We start from the raw sequence: 22252 nt of genomic DNA, 5'->3' as shown, positions 1-22252 counted from the left end.
CTTACTTTTTCGATCTATCTCTGTGACTGACTTATTTAGTTGGAAGGAGTTATCTTCAATTTCTGAGATTCTTTCCTCTGTTTGATCTACCCTGCTCTTGAGACTTTCCACAGTGTTTTGTAGCTCTCTGAGTGAATTCTTCACTTGTAGGAGTTCAGTTTGGTTTTTCTTCAATATTTCAATTTCTTTAGTGAATTTTTCCTCCAAATCCTGTATTTTTTTTGTGTTTTCCTTGTGTTGTTTATCCATTGATTCTTGTATATTATTCACCTTGTTTACAATCCATAATTGGAATTCTTCCTGTGACATGTTGGTGTTTTGAGTCTGGTTTGTGTCAACTGGTTGGGAGCTGGTATTTCTCTTTGGGGATGAGCTTTCCATTTGATTCTTTGTGCTCTCCATGTTTTTTCGCTGGGCCCTTCCCATCTAGATTTATCGTTGGATCTTTACTTGTAGATTTAGTCTGGTTAACAGCACTCTTTGTGCTCTATTCTTAGGCTGTGAAGCGGTCTATGTATGTTGCTTCTTTTGGCAAGAGGGGGAGACTGTTGTGTATTGTTTAGAGATTTTTCTGTTTCCGTTGGGGGACTGCTTCCAATGGGTCCAATCCTAGAGGATTGGAGTGATCCAAGACCGCTTTGGTGAGTTAGGACACTGTGTTGTGGTCTTTCAGAAGGCAGGCAGGGTCCACACTAATAGTAGACCGAAATTCTCTTTGTTTGTTTGTTTGTTTATTTCCCTTTGGTTCTTCCTCTATAGGGGAGGTTTCTGTCTCTATCTGCAGGCAAGATACTAGCTATGGGGAAAGGATGGTGACCTCGCTTGCTCAGCACCCCGATTGCTGTAGCTCCCACGGGCAAAAGTCTGCCTTGGCCCAATGTCCCCAGGGATCAGTTTCCACACTCTCGCTTCTGGAGAAGTATTCAGTGTTTACACATGGGCGGGGACCCTATATAAGGTCCGTGGACCAGGGGAGAGGGCCGTCCAGGGAGCCTCTTGGTACCCTATTGCTCCACAGTGACTTGGCTGTGGGCCCTAGAATGGCGATTGCATGCCTGCAGATTGCCGGCACTGGGGGTGACTGCTCAGGATCCGGTATGTACCAGAGCCAGGGACCTGGCCCGTTCCGAAGCTCACCGTGGGTCCCCAGTTAGAAGGCGAAAAAAGAGAAGAAAGAAAAAAAAAAAAAGAAAAAAGAAAAGGAAAGAAAGAAAAGAAAGAGGAGAAAACAAAAGAGAAAAGAAAAAAAAAGATGAAAAAGAAAGAAAAAAAAAAAAGAAAAAAAAAGAAAAGAAACGCAAAAAGCCAAACCAAAAAACTCCAAAAACACCAACAAAAATGAACAAAAACAAACTACATAGCACCTCACCACACCGCAAGGCAGAAAGATACACAAATCTGAAGTATATAATTCAGCGACTCAATGTTTTTTTTTGTTTGTTTGTTTTACGCCTTAGCACAGCTCCGCCCCTTCACTTCAGCTCGGCTGGGTCTGGAGCGGCCGTTAAATGTTTTTGTTTTTACGCCTTAGCGCAGCTCCGCCCCTTCACGCCCGCCTGGCTGGGTCCCGGGCGGTTTTGCAGTGGATTTCAAGATGGCGTCTGTGCGCCCGCACAGCTCCGAGGGTGGTGGGGATCCAACCTCCGCGCTCAAAAAGGCGCGGCAGCCAGAGGCCCGGAGGGCAAAGGTGCCCGTTGAGGTTGTCCGGCTCGTGAGCCGCCGGAAAAGAAAGAAAAAGAAAAGAAAAAGAAAAAGAAACAAACAAAACCCAGAAAAAATTTACCAAGAATAAAATATACAGTTCAGCGAGCCTATTCTTCTTGTTCGTGTTTGTGTTTTTTTTTTTTTTTTTTTTTGCCTTAGCGCAGCTCTGCCCCTTCACCCCGAGCGCGGCCCCGGCATATCCCGCACTCCTGGCATTGGTTCAGAGACCAGCGGAGGGCGCCGGGCAGAGAGAGCCGCTCGGCACTTTATGGCTCCCGAGCGGTTTCCCCCTCACTTTCAAGATGGCACCTGCAGAGCTCCGGGGCTGGAGGAGACCGGCTCCCCGGCAGGCAGAGACCGCCACTGCCCGGGGGCTGGCGAGCAAGGACGCGCACCGGGGGTCACCGGCTGGAGAACCGCCGAAAAAGGCAGCACGGGCAGAAAGAGCCACTGGGCACTTTTTGGCTCCCGAGCGGTTTCGCCCTCGCTTTCAAGATGGCGCCTGCAGAGCTCCGGGGCTGGAGGAGACCGGCTCCCCGGCAGGCAGAGACCGCCACTGCCCGGGGGCTGGCAAGCAAGGACGCGCACCGGGGGTGACCGGCCTGAGAACCCCCGAAAAAGGCAGCACGGGCAGAAAGAGCCGCTGGGCACTTTTTGGCTCCCTAGCGGTTTCGCCCTCGCTTTCAAGATGGCGCCTGCAGAGCTCCGGGGTTGGAGGGGACCGGCTCCCCGGCAGGCAGAGACCGCCACTGCCCGGGGGCTGGCCAGCAAGGACACGCACCGGGGTTGACCGGCTGGAGAACTGCCGAAAAAGGCAGCACGGGGTACAACGCTATTTGCTGTCTGGGAATCTTTTGTGTTTTTCCGCCCTGGGGCAGATCCGTCCCTCCTCGCCAAGCACTGTCTCAGCTGAGATCCCCCAGGTTCTAAGGTAATTTCGCAAAAAAGCCTCCTGTCTGCAATGCGCCACGTATCCCTCAGTGATTCTGCGCTGGCCTGGGTCAGGGCTCTATTCAATTGGGAGCGGAGGGCAAGTCGCTTTCCCGAGAGGCTGCACCCACCCCGGCTGGGGGCGGGTGTATCCGACCCGTGCTCCGCTGGCTAGTGTCTGTCCCGCGTTCCTAATATTCGTTCACCTCAGACCTCACTCGCTCTGTTTGTCCCACGCTGATTCTCCGTGGATTCACACCGCTGTTCCTGTGTGGGAGCGGTCCTCCAGCGTTGTGGCAGGTCCGGATCGATGCCTTCCTTCCCGGGAGCGCAGATCCAGGCCGTCACCACCATTCCGCCATCTTTCTTCTCCTAGAACAATTTTTTTAAAGAAAAAATGCTTGAATTTTCTCATCCTTGGCCAATAACAAGACTGTATTGGTCTTTAATAACTTCCTTGCTTTCTGGCTCAACAAGATACTCTGTACTCACCTGTACATTCCTGCCCCAGACCTAAAATCAATTATTTCTATAATGAACATGGATTTCTTTTTTCTTTTTTTTTTTTTTTTGAGACAGAGTCTCACTCTGTTGCCCAGGCTACAGTGAGTGCCGTGGCGTCAGCCTAGCTCACAGCAACCTCAAACTCCTGAGCTCAAGCGATCCTCCTGTCTCAGCCTCCCGAGTAGCTGGGACTACAGGCATGCACCACCATGCCCGGCTAATTTTTTCTATATATATTTTTAGCTGTCCATATACTTTCTTTCTATTTTTAGTAGAGATGGGGTCTCGCTCTTGCTCAGGCTGGTCTTGAACTCCTGAGCTCAAACGATCCGCCCACCTCGGCCTCCCAGAGTGCTAGAACATGGATTTCTTTGAGTGAGAAATGATTTTTAGAGGCCATAATCTGGGCATTTGGGGTCAATTTTTTCTAAGTCTTTTTAGTGGGCAAAGCTAGAAAATAATTCTGGAAAGAGAAAAAGCATCATATGTTTATAATATTGCCAATTTGAATTTAGTATTACAAGACTTTAAGTTCTTAGATTTTATATGTGTATTACTCCCCTCTTCCCCAAAACTTGTGTTTATTAGTGATACTGACATAATACTTATTTGCTCACAAATATATGATTCAATAAATCAGAGATCTGATTATCTTGTTAAAAGTCTGTATCCCCTGTTGGTAGGAATGCAAATTTAGTGCAAGCTCTGTGAAAAACAGTATGGAGATTTCTCAAAGTACTAAAAATAGAAATACCATTCGATCCAGCAGTCCTACCACTGGATATCTACTCAAAGGAAAAGAAATTGTTCTATAAAAAAAGATACCTCCATGCATATATTTATCGCAGCCCAATTCACAATAGCAAAAATATGGAGTCAACCTAAGTGTCCTTCAATAGGTGATTGGATAAAGAAAATGTATATATACACAAGGGATTACTACTCAGCCATAAACTTAAAGAAATCATGTTGTTTTCAGCAACATGTATGGAACCGGAGGCCATCATCTTAAGTGAAACAACTCAGAAAGAAAAATATGGCATATTCTCACTTATAAGTGTTAGCTAAATAATGTGTGCACCTCATATAGACATGGAGTGTGGAATGATAGTTCCACTCAGAAGCATGGCAGGTGGGAGAGGGTGGATGATGGGAAGTTAACTGACCAATTTTCAAGTGTCCATCAAATATTAATATAAAGAATACTGAGGCAGTTTTAGTAGCTGATTCTAGAATATTAGCCTTTAATTAAAGCCTTTCATAGTTAATTATTAAATAATTGCCCCTGGAGAATTTATTTCAAGTTGGGAAATACACCCACCCACCCAGGTACCCTCCAATGCTGACATGCATTTCATATAGCATATGATGAAATATTTTAAAATATCCAACAATACCACACTCTGGTATACATTAGTGCACAAAACCTTATTTGCTGGTTCTCCACTCTTCCTGAGGGCTGTTGATCAGCAACCTTCATTGCATTCTTGCAGTATGTAAATCACTGGATTAGAGGTTGTAGAAAGCAGAATAATAAACTACAATAACAATAGCAAAAATTTATTGAGTGTCTCTAGATGCCAGGCACTGTGCTAAGTACTTTACATGTGTTATTTCATTTAATCCTCAGAATAACCTGATGAAGGAGGTACTGTTATTGTCCCCATTTTGCTTGTAACGTCTGAGTTATGCTCTTGACATTTGCAAGGCCATTGTTAGGAGTTAGTTGAACCTATATGTATTTGCAGTGCAAAGGATGTTGCAAAACAGAATTGTCCACTTGAGCCACTTGTTTATCCAAACTGAAGCTAAAACTGATGAGCTTGAAGGGGATCTTTCCTCTTCAGTCTCTTTCTCTCTTTTTCCCAGGGCCTTGATGTTTAAACCCTGTGTCCACTCCCCCACGGTTCTGCTGCTGCTTCTTTTAGCTTGTCCTTAGCTCTTTGTCATTTTCCCCCCTTTTTTGGATATGGGACAAAAGAGGGGAATAGAGAGTCCTACATGTGGAGGAAGAGTGGAGGGAGATACAGTTGCCTTGTTTCTTTAGGTTCATGGTAATATCTAAGACCAACAAAATTTTTTAGTTTTAAGGTGCCTAGTTTTTAACAAAACCAGGGGAAATTATTATAATTTCTGAGTTATGTAACACATCATACTGTATATCCAACCGATGTCAGGGATTGGGGATTGGTTGGGGGAGATTCTGCTTCTCTTGGTCACTTGAGGGTGCAGACTTAGGGAGGTTCTACCATCTTGTAGCTGTACCATCTGGGACATGTAACCTCCAGATCGCTGAGGAAGAGGAAGAGTGTGCGATGGCACAGATAGAAGTGTTGTACCTCACTTCTGCTTACATTTCATGAATAAAACACAAGGGGGCTGGGAAGTGTGATCTTCCTTGTCTGTGTTCAGGAAGGAAAGGAGAGTTGGATGTGAGTGAGAACTAGTGGTTACTACCACAGCGAGTTTTAAGTTTTAGGTTATTTTTAGTGTTTGTGTCTTTGAAGGCTGTGTACATTATGCATACTTCCAACTTTAAAACTGTCTCCCCAACTGAATGATTGCAAGTTGAATCAAATTCAAATATACCCTTGACCCAAGTCTTCTATTAGGAAAAACAAATAAATGAAACATTGGATGTGAAATAAAACTATACTGGGAGCTTTTGTGAGTGTTCCAGTTTCATTTTCTTTTAAAGTTGTTCTTTATGATAGCATGTTTATTCAATTCTTGAAGTGTTGTCAAGCAAGTAGTATTTAATCTGTGAAAATTTTCAAGTGGCCCCTTTTACTCCCTCAAGTATTTTTTCTCTCAAGTATTGCTGTAGTCATTTGAGGATTGAAATGAACTGTTTGATTTTTAAAAATTATTTATGGCTCATCAAGTAGCACTTAGTGTTTTGTCACAACACTGAAACTGTTTCTGAAGGCCCACATAAAATATGGCAGAAAGGTTGGGGGCCTTAGGTATAGAACTTGTAGAAACATACCTCACCATTGGAACTGGTTATAATTCCTGGGTGCTGACATGAAGATTAATAACACTTAACTCTGATTTTGGCAATTTTTGCCAATTTCATTGCCATGGCCCTTTTCTTTCAAGTTATTACCTGGAACTGAAGTGATAACAAATGTTTTATATTTTATATTGCCAGATAAAAGGTTAAATTTTCATATGACATGTGCTCTTACACACACATGCGCACACACACACACACACACACACACAACTGGATAAAAGGGAAATGAGTAATTCTCCTAAAATGGAAAGATTGTCCTAGTTTTAACATTAGGTGGCTAGTTCCCATGTGGTTAAATCATATGTAAAAATTGGAAATTCAGCCTTACGGGTCTTTGTGTACTGACTATATCATACAGTTCTAATTTTCTTTTGTTTTTCTGGGAAATGATGGTGCGCTTTGCTTTGCCAAGTTTTATTATTGAGTCAACTGCTAAAGTTTAACAGGGAAAGTCAAGGGCTCTTAAAATTATTTGGTGTTGAGTGAAGAGTCAGAGAAAGGTATTCCATATTCCCAAACATTCTAACTTTTATGTCTCTACCTGATGTTGGAATATAATCCAGACTTCAAGGCTTTTCTGATTCTTTTTTAAGTGATGTACACTGTTGACTAAAGTTGGAATATTAGTGAGGGGAACCTTAATCCCACTCATTGATACCCAGTTTGGAACTACATATTCTAATTTTTAATTGAATGTATTCTTTCTTGCCTGATATTCCCTGTAGTTAAACTTCTATACATCAGAAAGCTTGCGCGCCTGCTTGTGGTTTCGTACCATCTGGAAGTTCATATTTGACTTCAGAAATGATGTCATACTTGCTTACTGCAAACTGGGCTAATGTTGGTTGAGATTGGATGCGGTTCAGGTCAAAGTTTTGTCTTTAAAAAAAAAAAAAAAAAAAAGGAAGACCCTCAAGCATTATTTCCTGATTCTAGGAGACTGTGCAAAGCTCTAAAGTTAGAGTGAAGGTGATTGAAGGGCATGATCCAAATTCCTTTGAAGTTAAGTATATGCTTTCTGGAGCATGGAAAATAAATTCCCAAAAAGAAGACCTCAGCTGGCACAGACTCCCTCCTGCCATGTTGAGTTTGGGTGTGACGAGTAGTGTGTTGATCACAACCATCCTTGCTCTCTGTTTTGCTCCTGGAGAAATATTCTCACGGCTAGGGTTGCTTTTTAATCTCTTCGGGGCTCGGGAAGATGTGGCAGGGCACTGATAGATCACACATGGCAAGAAAGTGTTACAATGTTAAGCCTTGAAGTCTAGATTATACTCCAACATCAGGTAGAGACATAAACGTTAAAATGTTTGAGAATATGAAATACCTTTCTCTGTCTCTTCACTCAACGCCAAATAATTTTAAGAGCTCCTGACTCTCTCATCATTACAGTCTCTTTTTCTAGACTCTCCCCAGCACCACTCACTACCTCCCATGTTGTAATTTATTTATATCACAGTTTGGATATTGGGCATTTCCTTTAGCCCGGATAGAGACCATTCAACTTTGACAGTTGGAATGTGGGAGTAATGGGACCACAGTCATGGGATTCTTCTCAGAATCACACTGAGTCTTGGTAAGCCCGTGTGCAAATACCTACAATTGATTGTAACTCCTTATAACCACTGCTATAATCTGGAGTGCTCAGCATGTCCTAGCAATTTCCAAGAACCTACCAAATGTCTATTAAAGTCAAACTACTATTTTTTTCAATAGATAGGTTAAAAAAGAGAAGTAGTGGTGTCATCCTAGGTTGGCAGATGAAGGTAACTTGAAACAAAATAGGCCACTTTCATTTAGGAAAGAGAGGATCCCTGAGACATGAGTATCCCCTCCACCTTCCCAGACCGTGTGTCTCTACGACTATGATGTGAGAAGAGGCCTAGGTCTCTGGTATTTGAGGAATCTGCAGTTCTCACCCTCTCCAGTCACAGAGTGCCCTCCCTCTCTCATAGCACAGTCAGGGCCACTCGGCCTTGGGGGCTCCATGCACCCCTTCCCCTACTGGGACTGCCCAGCTTCATCCTCATCTCTGGGCCAGAAACTAAAAAAACTCTCTGCTCACCCACTTTCCCACCACTTTTGACCTTTAGAAACACAACTTAGGCACCCATGTCTTGGAAATGGGTGACTAAGAAAAGGAGATCCTACTCTAAAAGCTTTTTTTTTCTCTCTCATATCATCATCATTCCATGATGTATTCTACCAAAGACTGATTCCTGCCTTTAAAATCATAAAATGTTAAGCACTATCTGTTCTAACCTCTTTGTTTTACAGGTGGGGAAACTGAGGCTGAAAGGCTGGGTGGGGGGAAGTGAGAGTTATTTTTTCTGATCCTCATGGCCAGGTGGAAGCAGAACTGGGTCTCAAACCTAAGGGTCTTCTTTGAATTGTTCCTACTGGCTTCTTATGGCATTCTTACATCCTTTTTGTTTTTCTTTTCATCTGAATTTTACTTGCCTGTAGTATAAAGAAGTGAAACATTCAACAAAATTGGTTATGAGATGCAGCAACTCCCTACTTCCCTTTGTCTCATTTCTTCTTCTGCAGTACAAACCCTTTTAACTCCCTGTGTTTGGTTATTTTGTTATATCTAAATAACATGCTTGCATCTCTACTTCCTGATTATTGATATAGCTACTATTTATTGACTTTCTGGTATGGAGGGTGAGGATTAAACCCTTCTGTCACCCCAACATCCCATCACCCATGTGAACTGAACCCTATTCCAACCATCCCAACTATATAACCTTCATTCTCCCAATAGCGTTATATGGCATTAATCATTTATTGTTATTATTAATCATTTAGCTGCCAGGGTGGGTGTTTGTTTTTTATTTTGGTCTCTTTACATGGAAGAGATCATCGTAAGATGTTTGCTGATACTTAGTTGTAAACTCATATATTTTTCAACTTGATTTAAATTTAAATGATTAAACTATATAGTTCAATGAGTTTTGATTAATCTGTACACCATGTAACCACCCTCCACTCTCCCACTATATTTAGAGAACAAAAAGTTCCCTCCTGGCCCTTTGTAATCAGTCCTTCCCACCTCCCACCCCAGGCAACCATTGCTCTCACTTCTCTCTCTGTAGGTTATTTTTATCTCCTAGAATTGCACAGAAGTGGAAGTAGAATCATGCAATCCATCCTCTGAATTCTTTCACTTGACATGCTTTTGAGATTCATCTATGTTGTTGAGTGTGTTGGTAGGTCATTCCTTTTTATGAGTAAATAGTATTCCATATAAATATACAACAGTTTTGTTTATTCATTCACTTGCTGATAGACATTTGGATTATTTCCAGTGTGATCCATTATGAACAGTGCTGCTATGAACATTTCTGTAAACATCATTTTGTGTACACATCTTTTACACTCACTGTCTTATTTAATTTGGATTTGTTGTAGTAAACATAGTATATTCCTTTCCCACATCAAGAGAACTAACCACAAGTTATTTCATATATCTCTTCCCACAGTAACCAGGACAAGTCCTTGAGGAGTTAACTCCTGGAACCCATGGATGGTTCTAAACCTGGCTTTTACATATGATCACATTGAAGTTGTGTTTAATGATCCAGAAAAAATAAATCATGGTGGTTGTCTCAGTTCATTCGGGCTTCTGTAACAAAGTACCTAGCCTGGGTGGCTTATAAACAACAGAGATTTATATCTTACTAGCAGAGGCTGGGAAGTCCAGGATCAGGACACCAGCAGATTAGATGTCTGGTGAGGGTTCACTCTCTGTTTCATAGATGGCGTGTTCTCGCTGTGTCCTGTGTGGTGGAAGGGGTGCGTGAACTCCTTCGGCCTTTTTGAGAGGGGATCTGTTCCCATTCATGAGCAGTTCACCCTCAAGACCTACTCATCTCCTAGAGGTCCCACCTCTTAATTCTATTGATTGGGGCTTTGATTTCAACATATGAATTTTGGGCGACACAAATGTTCAGACCATAACAGTAGTATCTGCTGAGGGCAGCAGAATAATTGTAGCAAAGTATTATAGTCTTTTTTTTTTTTTTTTTTTTTACATCCAATAAAAAAGCAAATTCTTGGGACTAATATATTAAACGTCATTGTTCAGCTGAGAATAATTTCCTTGGAAATCTTGTAGTCTGTTATTGACAATAATAAGGACAATAACCCTTCAAATAAAGTGTTTGTCATAGTTGCTTTTTAAGACTAGTGTGTATTTATAAACATAATTGCCAAATATGGTATTGTAGATCAATGAAGCCGAAATTTAAAAGGCTATAAAGGATTAGCTTTAAAATGGTCTTCTGATGGTCTTCATATTATTTGGATTGTCTCATTTTTTAACCACTCTAGTGATTTTTTTCTATGATCTAATCTCAGTAGTCTAGAAATAGAACATTTTTTTGCACATGGTCCTCAGAATGTTAAATAAAAAAAACTTATGTTTTCTCCTTTTATTATGACATTTAAAAAAGCATGAATTGTAATTTTCTAATCTTTGAGCTAAGGTACAAAGAGGGAGTTTTTTTTGGTAGGCTTTGGTCTTTTTTCTTTAAAAATCTTTAGAAAGCATTCTTTCATATAGCTGGAGAATGGGTATTTTGTTTCTACATCATTTTCTTCTTTCAGCAGCGTTAACTTCCTCTTGGCAACGTGTAGTTTTCATATTTAGGAAGATTTCTCTACGTATCAATCTTGTTCTTCCAGATGTCCATGGTGTGGCTCATTATGTTTCCATCCTCCATCCTGGAGGAAGCTGCAAAGCACGAGCAGCGTTTTACCCTCCCTGGGCTCCCAGAGACATGGAGTATTACTGTGCTCTGTATCCCAGCTTAAACAAACATGTTTCCTGTAAGTGGGGAAACAAACATGAAAATATGCTACTATTTCATGATGTCTTATTTCATAGAAACCTTATATTTTTAAAGAATGTTTATAATGAAAATGACAATTAAGATAGATAAAAGCTGTTAAAATGCACGGCGAGCCCAAGAGCGGGGTTCTCTGGCGCTGTGCTCGGGAGGCTTGCCGCTGCCCCACTCCTCCAAGGCCACCACTGATGGGTGTTGACAACCTCTCTGTAAGACCACAACCTTCTCTTTGCTGATTTCAGGTAGATGCGCTGAGATTACGCCTGGAAGAGAAAGAATCTTTTCTCAATAAAAAAACGAAACAGCTGCAGGACCTCACAGAAGAGAAGGGGACGCTGGCTGGAGAGATTCGTGACATGAAAGATATGTTAGAGGTGAAGGAAAGAAAAATCAATGTTCTTCAGAAAAAGGTGAGTAGCTCACATAAGCCCTTCACATTGGGAATTGGTATCATCCACGTTTTGTCATTTTAGAAAAAATTTGAGCACATGGAAAATAAAATATCTTTTTAAGAATTTTAGATTAGGAAGTATAAACCTTTTACTTGTAATTCACTTACTTATAGTTGTAGCATATCATTTTTTGCATGGCCTGATGAATTTTCTATTTGATTACCTAGAAACTAAATAGTGATGATTTTTTTTTCATTTGCCAGCATAAACATAGAGTAATTATACAAATTTAGATACAAATCAGAAATGATAAAACATCAGAAATGTTGGCTACTGTTTCCTTTTTCCTTACTGAGAGTTAGGAAAGTATTTTGTGGGTCTTAAGTGTATTCTAGATACATTTTGTAGTCACATAAACCTTAGTAGGTGCTATCCTGCCAAACCTGTGTAGATTTGGGGAGGGGCAGGAGTAATATTTTACACTCATTGCTTAATTGAAATTAATGGAAAGAAGGTATAATAAGTTCCAACCACAATGATCCAACCCAGGAGATGCTCAACTTTGTTAGGGACCTCCCTAGCTCCCTCTTCCCTTTCCTCCCTCCCTTCCTTCCTTCCTTCTTCAGCTCCTTTTCTTCATTATACAGGACCTTGATTTTGTGACAACACCCCAATTTTCTCTTGGAAAATTCCCATTTGCTCCTGTGTACAGTTTTGTGGGGACCATCGAATGTCCTGCCTTCCCCTAGAAAAAAAGTAGGCTAGAAGAGAAACCAATACTTGCTCTTTTATGAAAAAGAAAGTGTGTTGGAAAGATCGAGGGCTCTCAGATGAATGGGCACATGGCATGGAACCTGGGCAGAAATCAGTGGTGGACGCTGGCCAGGATGCTGCCGTCGACAGGCATGTGGGCCAGCACCATGCTGCAGCTGCAGGCAATGGAACCAACTGGGCCCTGCTCTTGGTGTCACTGGCCACCATCATCTCCCACCTGGCTTAGATCAATAGCATCCTAAGTGTTTTTTCTGTTTCCACCCTTACGTTTCCTACAGCCTGTTCTTCACACAGAAATGGGAGAATCTTTTCATAAAACAGTTCATGTCACTCTCTGAGCAAAACTCTCCAGTCACAACTAGCTACATAATTGGTGGGGCCCAGTGAATAATGTAAAGGTGGAGCCCCTGTCCAAAAAATGAGAATTTCTCGATAGCAGTAGGAGAGTGTTAAACCAAGCATGGTGCCCTGTGCACAGGTCACAGACCCATGAACCTGTCCCCGTCTCCAGTGGGTTTCATCATTACTCAGGGTAACCATGGAAGTCCTTACAAAGGCCCATGGCACCCTGCGTCATTGGGCTCCCTTTGACCAGTCGGAACTTCTGTCTTGCCCGTTTCCACTTTGCTCATGTTACATCAGCTGCTGTGGCCTGTGTGCTGTGCTGCAGACATGTCAGGCATGTTCTCTCAGGGCCTGACATCACTGTTGTCTCTACGGGAACACTCTGATCCTGAACCCTTGCTGCCCGGTGTGGTAGCCATGAGCCATGTGTCTCTGTTAAGGCCTGGAGTTGAGGTGTGCTTCAAGTGTGAAATACACATCAGATTTGGAAGACTTAGTATGAAAAAAAGAATGCAAGATCTCTCATGAATATTTTTTATATGTTGCAATGAAAGTATTTTGGACATACCTGCTAAAATATATGAAAATTAATTTCACCTGTTTCTTTTTACTTTTTTAATGTGGCTACTAGAAAGTTTAAAATGACCTGTGTGGCTCACATTATGTTTCTGTTGGACAGAACTGCTCTAAATAGCCACGTGGCTTATGCCTTCGCTTCTTTCAGGTCTCTGTTCAAATGGTACCTTGTTACAGGCCTTCTTTGTCCATCCTGCATAAAATAGCATAACCACTCCCATTCCTGACTTCTGTATTCCCTTATGCAGTTTTATTTTTCTAAGTAGAACTTATCACCATCTGACAAATGTTTATTTTTAAAAATTTGTTCATTCGTATTACTCTAATATAAATTCGAGGAGAGCAGTCTTTTTTTCCCTAATTATTACATCTTTAGTACACAGAAGGTATAACGCTAAGTGAATATTTGTTGAATGAATAAATGAATGAATGAATGAACTTGCTCCAGAGTTAAAGTCTTCAGTAGGAACATTTGATTGGCCAAGATTAGGTCACACACCCACCCCTTACTGCCAGGAACACTCTTTCCTGTGAGTTTGATTCAAGGACGGAGCTGTGGCACTCATTTTTCTTCTGTGGCAAAGCTGTGATGACATTATCAACAAATTCCTAATATCTAGACCCACCCCCACACCTGCTCATGCTTCTGCCTTTTCATAAATGTACTCTAGTCTTTCCTAAACTCTGAGATCCAGCCAGTCTCTTCCCAAAACAGTCCTGTGTTGTTATGGTCAACGAGGAGCCTAAATGGTACATTCATGTACAAAATAATGTGGCTTGCATTTAAAAAATAAAGTTAGATTTAAACCAAATCATAGAGACTTCTTCACCGAAAAGTGAGTAGAGACAATGCATTTGTTTGGAATTCTCAGGATATTGGCAATTTGATGGGTTATATTATTAATTCATTTCTGTAGAGATCTTTATGCACAAAGTCTTGGTCATTGGGTCCCCCTTTCGCATACCAGCTAATTGATAAAGGTAATTAGAAGAGACTTGGGCAGAGATGACTAAGGACCCTTGGATCAAAGGCGCTGCCTAGGGCAGGTTGGATGAACAGAGAGACGGTTATAGCAATAGGTCTTGGAGCACAATCTAAAAACTCAAAAGAAGACTTTTCATTTAAACTCTCCCGCAGCAAATGATAACAAAAGAATTACATTGATTGAACTTACTTACATTGAACTCTGTATGCTGGATACTCAAAAATGCTTGTTACATGTACTGTTTACTTACTTTTGACCATTATGTGGTTAGGTACAATTATTTATCCAAGGAACTGAGGGATATTGAGGCTTATGGTAAGCTTGCCCAAGGTCACACTGCCTATTAAGTTTTTTTAATCTTTGGGAAAATAGAATAAAATGACTGATACAAATTAAGAGAATAAGCCTCATTTTCTTTTTGACCTCAATTTTTATGATGACAACACCAGTTATGATAGTGAATTGAGGAAGAGTATTACAGTTGTTTGTTTTGTTGGGAGTTGAGACTAAGTGCTCTCATTCTTGAGGAATAAATGGCAGTTTTCTTAGTAATGATTTTGGGATGGCACTTTCAATGCATAAGTGACAAATGACCACTTTTGCTGATGCAAATAGTTTGCAAAATTTTAAACTTTCCCCCACAGCCAGACTCAAAGATTTGGGAGCCAGTTTGGAAGTTCTAGAACAAAGTTGTATATTATGCCCCTTTTGGCAACATGATCGTGGTTTTACTTGTTTAAATCCTGCAGATAATGCCTGTGGAAGTGTTTCATGCATATTTGGAGAAGTAACTCAGCTTCAAGTTTTTTAATGGAGTATTTACTCATACATTTGAGGGGGAAATAAAACCACTGGAAACACAGTAAAGCGGCAGGAGCTCTATTATACCTGCAATGTGGAAGAAAAATAATCCCCAGAGAAGTGATGCAAACGATTTAGAAACCGACTGAAAATGTATTAATAATACTGAAGGTCATGGGCCAATGAAACATCGTCTTTGGGGCTGGAGACTGCTTGGAGCTTAGACCACATTTAGCATACTTGGCTGTTTTAGGGCAGGCCTGGATTGAAACAGTATAAGCTTTGGGATTAGGGTGTGTTGGCATGGAAGAGTAATAAACTCATGTCAATGTCAGAGGTGCAGTATTAATATTTCTTTCTCATAGACTCTTTTGCAAGCTGCACTGTGTTTTGATGCCACGTTTAACCTGGTGAAGCTAGGCTTGCACTTTGTATCTTGTCAGCTTTGCCTTAAGACCTCTGGGTCTCAGTGGTCTTGTGTCCTGCCTAAGCCATGCAGACAGGCATGGACATGAGGCTCTAAGCATTTCGTCACTTGAGAAAGGAAGTGACGCTGAATAGAGAACCCCACGTGACAGAAGATCTATGATCAAGCTTTTGTAAGAGGACAACATCATCCAGAGTAGATTTTTATCCCTGCCATCATATTTTTTTTTAGCTCTACTCTGTAATTCTAAGATATAGAGTTCTTTTAGTTGGGGACAAAAATGTCTGCATATAAAAAGTGCCTAGTGGAATATCCCCTTGTGGCTGTGATACTGAAGTCAGAAGAGCAGTACAGTTTTCATGCTGTAGCCTTGGTATTCTGTTCCCATACCTGAATTTAAAAACTGTAACTGATGAAGTGCTACCTGACTACTGAGTTTTTGTAGGAAATGTCATAAAACCTTGATGACATTGTACATTTGGAAAGTGTATAATGCTCAGGATTTGAGGACATGGTAGCATTATTTGAACCAGATCAAATTCAGACTGTTAGGCAGCTGGTAGATTCTTGCAGCAAAAACTTGCTACCCAAGACATTTTTTTTAAAAAGCCATTAAAATTGGACAAAAATTCTATCTCCATTTTCATTCTAGGCCTCAGTCCCACAAACAATGAGAATTTATAGAGCAGAAGTACTTTATTTATTAGGGGTAGAAAAACAGATGGTGATCTCTCTGGAAGCCAGGTTCACTGGCTGCCTCCTGAACTTCATGGATTGCCCTGTGGGTTGGAAAAGGCAGGGAGGGGTGAGTGGAGTTGGCTCCTGGGAGTGTTGTATGTGGACCTGCCCACATCAGCAGCTTTCCTATACCTATTTGGAAGTGTGGTGGTGAAAATTCTGAATGGTGAAAAGTTCAGGGTTAAGGATGTTACGGGAGTACTGAGTTTCTTCATGAGATTTATAAAACAAAAAGAAAGTAATACCTGAGAAGATGGCTACAGAACATAGAGATTTCCACGTCAGTGTAAAATTGAACTAAGGTGCGGAGGACTTTTTGACTCAATTGAGCTCTTTTTCAGTGTTTAAACATCCAGTTGAACTTTTATACTTACTATTGGCAAACCTCCTAATTTTTTGAACATGTGCAAAATCATATTCATTTTGCATTTACTGAGTGCTTCTATGTGTCAGTCACTACTCTCAGTCCTGGAGTTTCAAAGAAATAAGACATTCTCCAGTCTTCAAGAGGCTGACAGTCTGGGTGGAGAGACAGACATGCATAATCCTAAATAGGAGTGTAGCGGAGAGCAGCGCGAGGCATGCTACCGGGGCAAGCCACTTGATGGATGCAAGCAGCAGGAGCCACTTCTTGCTCCCTTAAGCAAAAGGGAATTTGTTGCAAGAAAATCCAGAGCCCCAGCATCAGGTCTGTAGAACCAGAGTGGAGATGATCAAGAACCAGGCCGGCTCTAGGAGACCAGTGGAAGGCAAAGACCACCACGATTTCATAACCAGGAGTGTCTGGTCAGGTGTCTTTTCTACCTGGCTGCTCACTCTCACCTTCTTCTCTCTGCCCCCACATCACACTGTCAGTCAGGATTCAGAGTCCTGGGACAAATTTCACACAACTGCCTCTCATTGGAAGGATCTAACAGGACCTTTGCTTTAAAAGAGTCTGGGAAATGTGGCTCCAAGCTTTATATTTGAGCTTTCCACTCAGTTCTTATGTCATTAACTTGGGGAAGTCTTTGCTGACACTGCAAGCTGGGGCGATTTTACACTCTTAGGGAACGATTTCTTGGCTCCGTTTGGAATTATGCATCCCTTTGGTGAATGTTGGCTTGCTTCTCAAGGCTTGAGTGCCTTTGAGTGCCCCAACTATGATCATCAAGATACCTCCAGCTCCTGGCAAAATTCTTGGCATGCGATGGTCCTTGATCAGTATGCATTGGGTGAATACATGAACTCAGCAAATTCTCATGAATGACAAATTGGGAGAGGAGAAATCACTTTGAGATCACTTCTAGCCCAAGGATATTGTTAGCTCTGAGGAAAGTCACTTGCCCCAGTGAAATGTCAAACCCACTCTTGTTCCTGGCACGCTATGTTCTGTGTAGGCTGCAAGATGGAACCTTCCCATGAATAATAAAACAGAGATGAGGAAATGACTGTTGCTCCACCCACACCTAACACCTCCAGCCTTGCTTCCAATACCCTGGGAGGTAAAAAGGGATGAAGGTTTGAGAAAGGGAGCTTAGCCACTTTCCCTTCACTTTCCTTTTTAACAAAAAGATAATGTGGTGTTTATAGAGAATATTGTCTTGTTCTGCAAAGAGAATGCTTCCCTCTCCAGTTCACTTCTAACTTATTGCATTGTGGAAGGCATAATATTTTATGGGAGTGATACAATTGGCACAGGAAAGTGACTCCCAATGCTGGGAGCCACTTGAGGTCCAAGTGAGTCCTTGGCTTTGCACAAGAAAGAATTCCAGAGTGAGCTGACAGTGTAAAGTGAAAGCGGGTTTTATTCAGAAACTATAGCAGGTCTACTTCATAGACAGACTAGAGGCTAGTTCTTTCTGCAGAGAACCAGCCCCATGGTTCCTTTTGCCCCTCTATTTAAGCAACAGCTTAATTGTAGGTTACACAAGGAGAAGAATGTTATTGTTATGTCATGTTATTTTGGGGGGAGAGGCAGTGTTTCTCTGGAATTAGGGTGATGCTGTCCTTTTGACTTCATGTGGTGAAACAGGAAGTGTCATGGCATCAGGTGCGTGATGGGAGTGGGAGGTTTCCTTAGAAACTGTTATCGTAATAAGCTGTATAATGAAGCTGGAAGGTCAAGAGGTGGTGAATTTCTCCACCATCTTGGTTCTAACCCTTGGGAACTTGCTGTGCCTTCGTCCCATTTGGATCAGGGTAGTTTGAAACTTTGTTTTGAGACTTCCTGACTCAGTTAAACAATGTCTGCACAATTAAGCAGTGCTGGTAGCAATGCCCAAAGCAGTGCTTAAAGCAGCACCCAAAGCAATGCCCAAAGCTGTACCTGCCAGTTCCCTGTCTCACGATGAAATTGCCAATTATATGTGGTTATTTCCAATTATGACAATACAATTAATAATTTGTATAAAAGTATTATCTACTATTGATTATTTGTACTTAATCAATACAAATTAATTGTACATATTAATTAATACAAATTAATAATTTGTATAAAAGTATTATCTACTATTGATTGAACCCTTACTGTATACCAGACACTGCACTAGGGGCTTTGTATCCTGAGGTTATGAGTTCTCATAACAAACCTAATAGCACATAGACACTATCATAATCCCCACTGTTAAAATGAGAGACTGAGATTTAGAGAGTAACATGCCCGAGAGACATGACAAGAAAGGGATGGAGCTGTTCTTAACCACCACACTATTCTAGTATTTTCCCAGGTTATGATCCTGCCTCCTTCATGAGACAAGTGGGATCTTTAACTTACAAGGATTAATCTACAATTTGAGCAATTTACCTGAGTCAATACATAAGGATGCTGATTTTTAAGACCAAATTAGCAGAGATGCAGCCACTAGATAATGTGATTTAAAAAAAAAAAAAAAACCAGGAAACCAATACATTAATAAAAATAAAATGCCAGGTCTAGGTTTAAAAATACTATAACCTATATGTAGAAAAAAGAAAGGTTGTGGTGATCTTCAATTTCTGTTTATTTTTCCCCCCATGAGATTCTTGTACCATTCTAAGCCATTGAGTTGTTTTGCTGCTGCATTTTTAAAGAATTGTAACTCTTTTGCCCAGATGATAGTTTCACTTTCTTTTTGTTGCTGGCTTACAGAGCTGAGACCTCAAAAGATGAATGTAAGACATCTAAGCAGCTTTCCTGTACTAGTCACAGAGGAACTGACACATTAGGGGATCCCTCGTTCCTTGCCGAATCCCGGGAGGAATCAGTCCAGGAAGCTGTTCCACTTTGCAGTGAGCTGTTCACCTAAAGTCTGATGTCCTTGGTGTCTGTAAGCTCCTTATATGTCTGAAGCCAGGAGCTATGCTGACACCTTGGGGCTTGGATCACAACCAGAGTGCTAGAGTGGCTGTGGGTCTTAGGCAGTGATTCTCAACTGGGGCCATTTTACAACCCCCTTCCTCACCCCCTGTTAACATTTGGCAATATCTGAAGACATTTTTGGTTGCTACAGCTGGGAGATTGCTACAAGCATCTTGTGGATAGAGTCTAGTCCAACGGTGCTGCCAAGTATCCTAGTATGTAAAGTGACACACCCTCACCCCCAACACGTAATTACGCAGAGAAACCCTCGTCTACAGGAGTCCTTTCCTTCCTGTGGATGGACCACCCTACTGATCTTGGTTCTCTGGGCCCCTGCCTTAAGGTAGTGTTTCTTAAAATAGCTTTTACTTAGTGTAACAGACTTTTCTCTCCCCTCTGAGTATTGTCTCAATTGATATATCTAACTTTTTTACCAATACTTTATCTCTGGCATTGTTTTAGGCAATTTATAGAAGTGAATGTTGTGTGTGTGTGTGTGTGTGTATCTATGAGTGTGTATGATGTTTGGAATTGCTTTCTGTTTTATAATTTTGACATATAGTCATACTTATAAAGAGTACGTATGGCATTCTTGAACGACTGGAAGTATTATCTGACCACACTGATCACGGGATCAACTAATTTGGAGGGGGGAGCTGCTATAGGGAACATATCACAGGAATGAAGCATCTGATTTAGAACAGATAGGCCACCCAGCAGATACCACCCACTTTAAATTTCTTTGGCTAAATGCCAGAATTCCTGTCATTTGAAAAATAGTGACCTTTAGGACTAATTTTTTTCTGACCAAAAAAGTTTTTATTTTATCAACCTTTTGGGCTGAGAATCTGATTTCTATATTTGTATTAAATATATTTTTCCTATATTTTATCTAGTCATTCGGGTTAGGACAAAATCATTTGTTCAGTGTGGATTGAATGTAGATTTAACTAATAACACTGCTTAGATATTTGCAATTTAAAACGTATTGTCTAGTTAGTGTTTGTGATCTGCCAACATTCTTTTAAACAGTATCTTCCTTGGTCTAGAAAATATAAGAAACTGCTAACTTAATGTATTACACAGTAAGTTGCTATATGTATTCTGTGTTTGTAGGGTAGCAATATGTCACCAGACCTAAGAATCATCTTTGCTTTTGCATCATTTAATACAGTTTCTTCATCATGGCATGAAGGTGATGCCAAGGGTTCTAGTGCTGATTAAATTCCACAGAACAAATAATCACCAAGAGTGCACGGCTGCTCCTCTTGGCTGGAATTATTTGCCCCAATGTTGGTGATGGCCTAAGGAAAAGACAGCTTGGTGACTTCATCCAGTTGATCCTCTTGGTCAGAAATCCATTTTATCTCAATGAAGTGATATTTCAAAAGTCCCTTTGTGGGTGCTTTGTGTCTTTTGAGTAGAGGTTGTGGCTTCCTTGGTAAACCTCAGGCTTCTTTGTGAAGCAGTGAATTCACCAGTCTCCTCCTTTGTGTATTTGCTTTTCTTCTAAGGGATTTGAAGTTGTCCTTCTAGAAGTGATGTTGATAAAATAGCATTTTATTATCAAAGGAACCAAAGCTAGAAAAATTCATCTTCTGATGGAGCAATTAAAGAGATTTAGGGAAGCCCGCTCATTCATTTATGTAAGTAGTCAGCATCTAAGGCACTGTCTTCAGGTAGCTGCATCTTTCTCCCCTTGGACTCTATTGAACACAACCCAGTATTATTTGACTTTAAAAGACATGTAACTATGGATATGCTGATGAAGCCTGGGCAAGCCTGAAGACACGAAGACATGAGAGAACAGTAAACCTGGAAGAGACTCAATGGACCCTCCTAGTCTAACCTCTTCGTTTTCCCACTCAGTATATAGAGGTCCTGAGAGAGGAAGTGACTTGTTTAGGATCACAAAGCTCATTAGTGACAGAGCCTGGGCTGTGCCCAAGTGTCTGAATCTGATTATACTTTTCCTTTTCTTCTCTCAATGCACTTTTGGCATCTGAGGCCTTGGGCACCATTGCCTTTCTCTGGCCGGTTTGCCTGCCTGCCTTCCTTTCCGCTGTCCAGCCATCCAAAAAATATACGTTCAGCATCTGTAATGAGCTGGACACCCCGCAGGCACTGGGGATACATACGCTATTGAAGAAGGTGTAATTTCTGCCCGCAGGGAGCTCACGTTCATGAAGAAAACCACTAAACAGGCAATTACAGCACAGTGTGTGATGCCTGCTATGCTGCCAGGTACACGGTGCATTAGGAGGGGCGCCTCGCCTACCAAGGGGAGTAGGATGAATAAGAAAGATTTCCTGGAAAAGCTGGTGACTAAATTGAGAGCTGAGGGACTAGGAGTTGTTGTCCAGTCAAAGCAACAGAAATAGCATTTGCAAAGGTTTAGCAGGAAGAGGCAGCATAGTGCATTTGGCGGAATTAAAAGCAATTTAAGATAACTGGACCACACTTCTTTGCCCCATTTAGGAAACAAGTTTCACAGGTAGGAGCTTTTCTATTCTTTATGTCTTCTACCAATCAAACGTATTTTATAATTAAAGTTTGAGAGTCATTTTGACTCCTATATTGTATTCTTCCAGTTCTTTGTGACTTGCAAGTGTCAATACTGATTATTAGTGTTCTTTCAAAATGCAGTTCAGAGCCAGACCATGCTGGGAACTGATTCTTAGTGAAAACAGTGATCCCATGTCAGGGGAGGCAAATTCTTATTTAAACAATATTTGCTAGGTTAAGACCTTATATTCTGTACTCATTGCACCACGATGGATGATTTTTAAAGGTTTGTTTATAATCACCTCCAAAATCCCTCGAAGATTTAAAATGAAAATGCTCAGAGTGCCCTGACTGTGGCTGCTGCCCTGATGGGTACAGA

General features: G+C 41.3%; 1 protein-coding gene across 2 annotated transcripts in view; it reads left to right on the top strand.

Moving 5' to 3' along the window:
- Positions 1 to 22252, top strand: part of ERC2 (ELKS/RAB6-interacting/CAST family member 2) — an 887395-nt gene that overhangs the window by 357667 nt on the left and 507476 nt on the right. For both annotated transcript variants that reach the window (XR_011233902.1, XM_069473718.1), the window contains exon 7: positions 11253 to 11420. Coding sequence is in view for 1 of the 2 variants with exons in the window: in XM_069473718.1 (XP_069329819.1) it covers positions 11253 to 11420 (168 nt within the window). In the remaining variant the exon portion in view is untranslated. The remainder of the gene's footprint in view (positions 1 to 11252; positions 11421 to 22252) is intronic.

Source organism: Eulemur rufifrons, chromosome 7 (genome assembly GCF_041146395.1).
Source record: "Eulemur rufifrons isolate Redbay chromosome 7, OSU_ERuf_1, whole genome shotgun sequence".
Lineage (NCBI taxonomy): Eukaryota > Metazoa > Chordata > Mammalia > Primates > Lemuridae > Eulemur > Eulemur rufifrons.
This window is presented reverse-complemented; position numbering and strand designations above follow the sequence as displayed.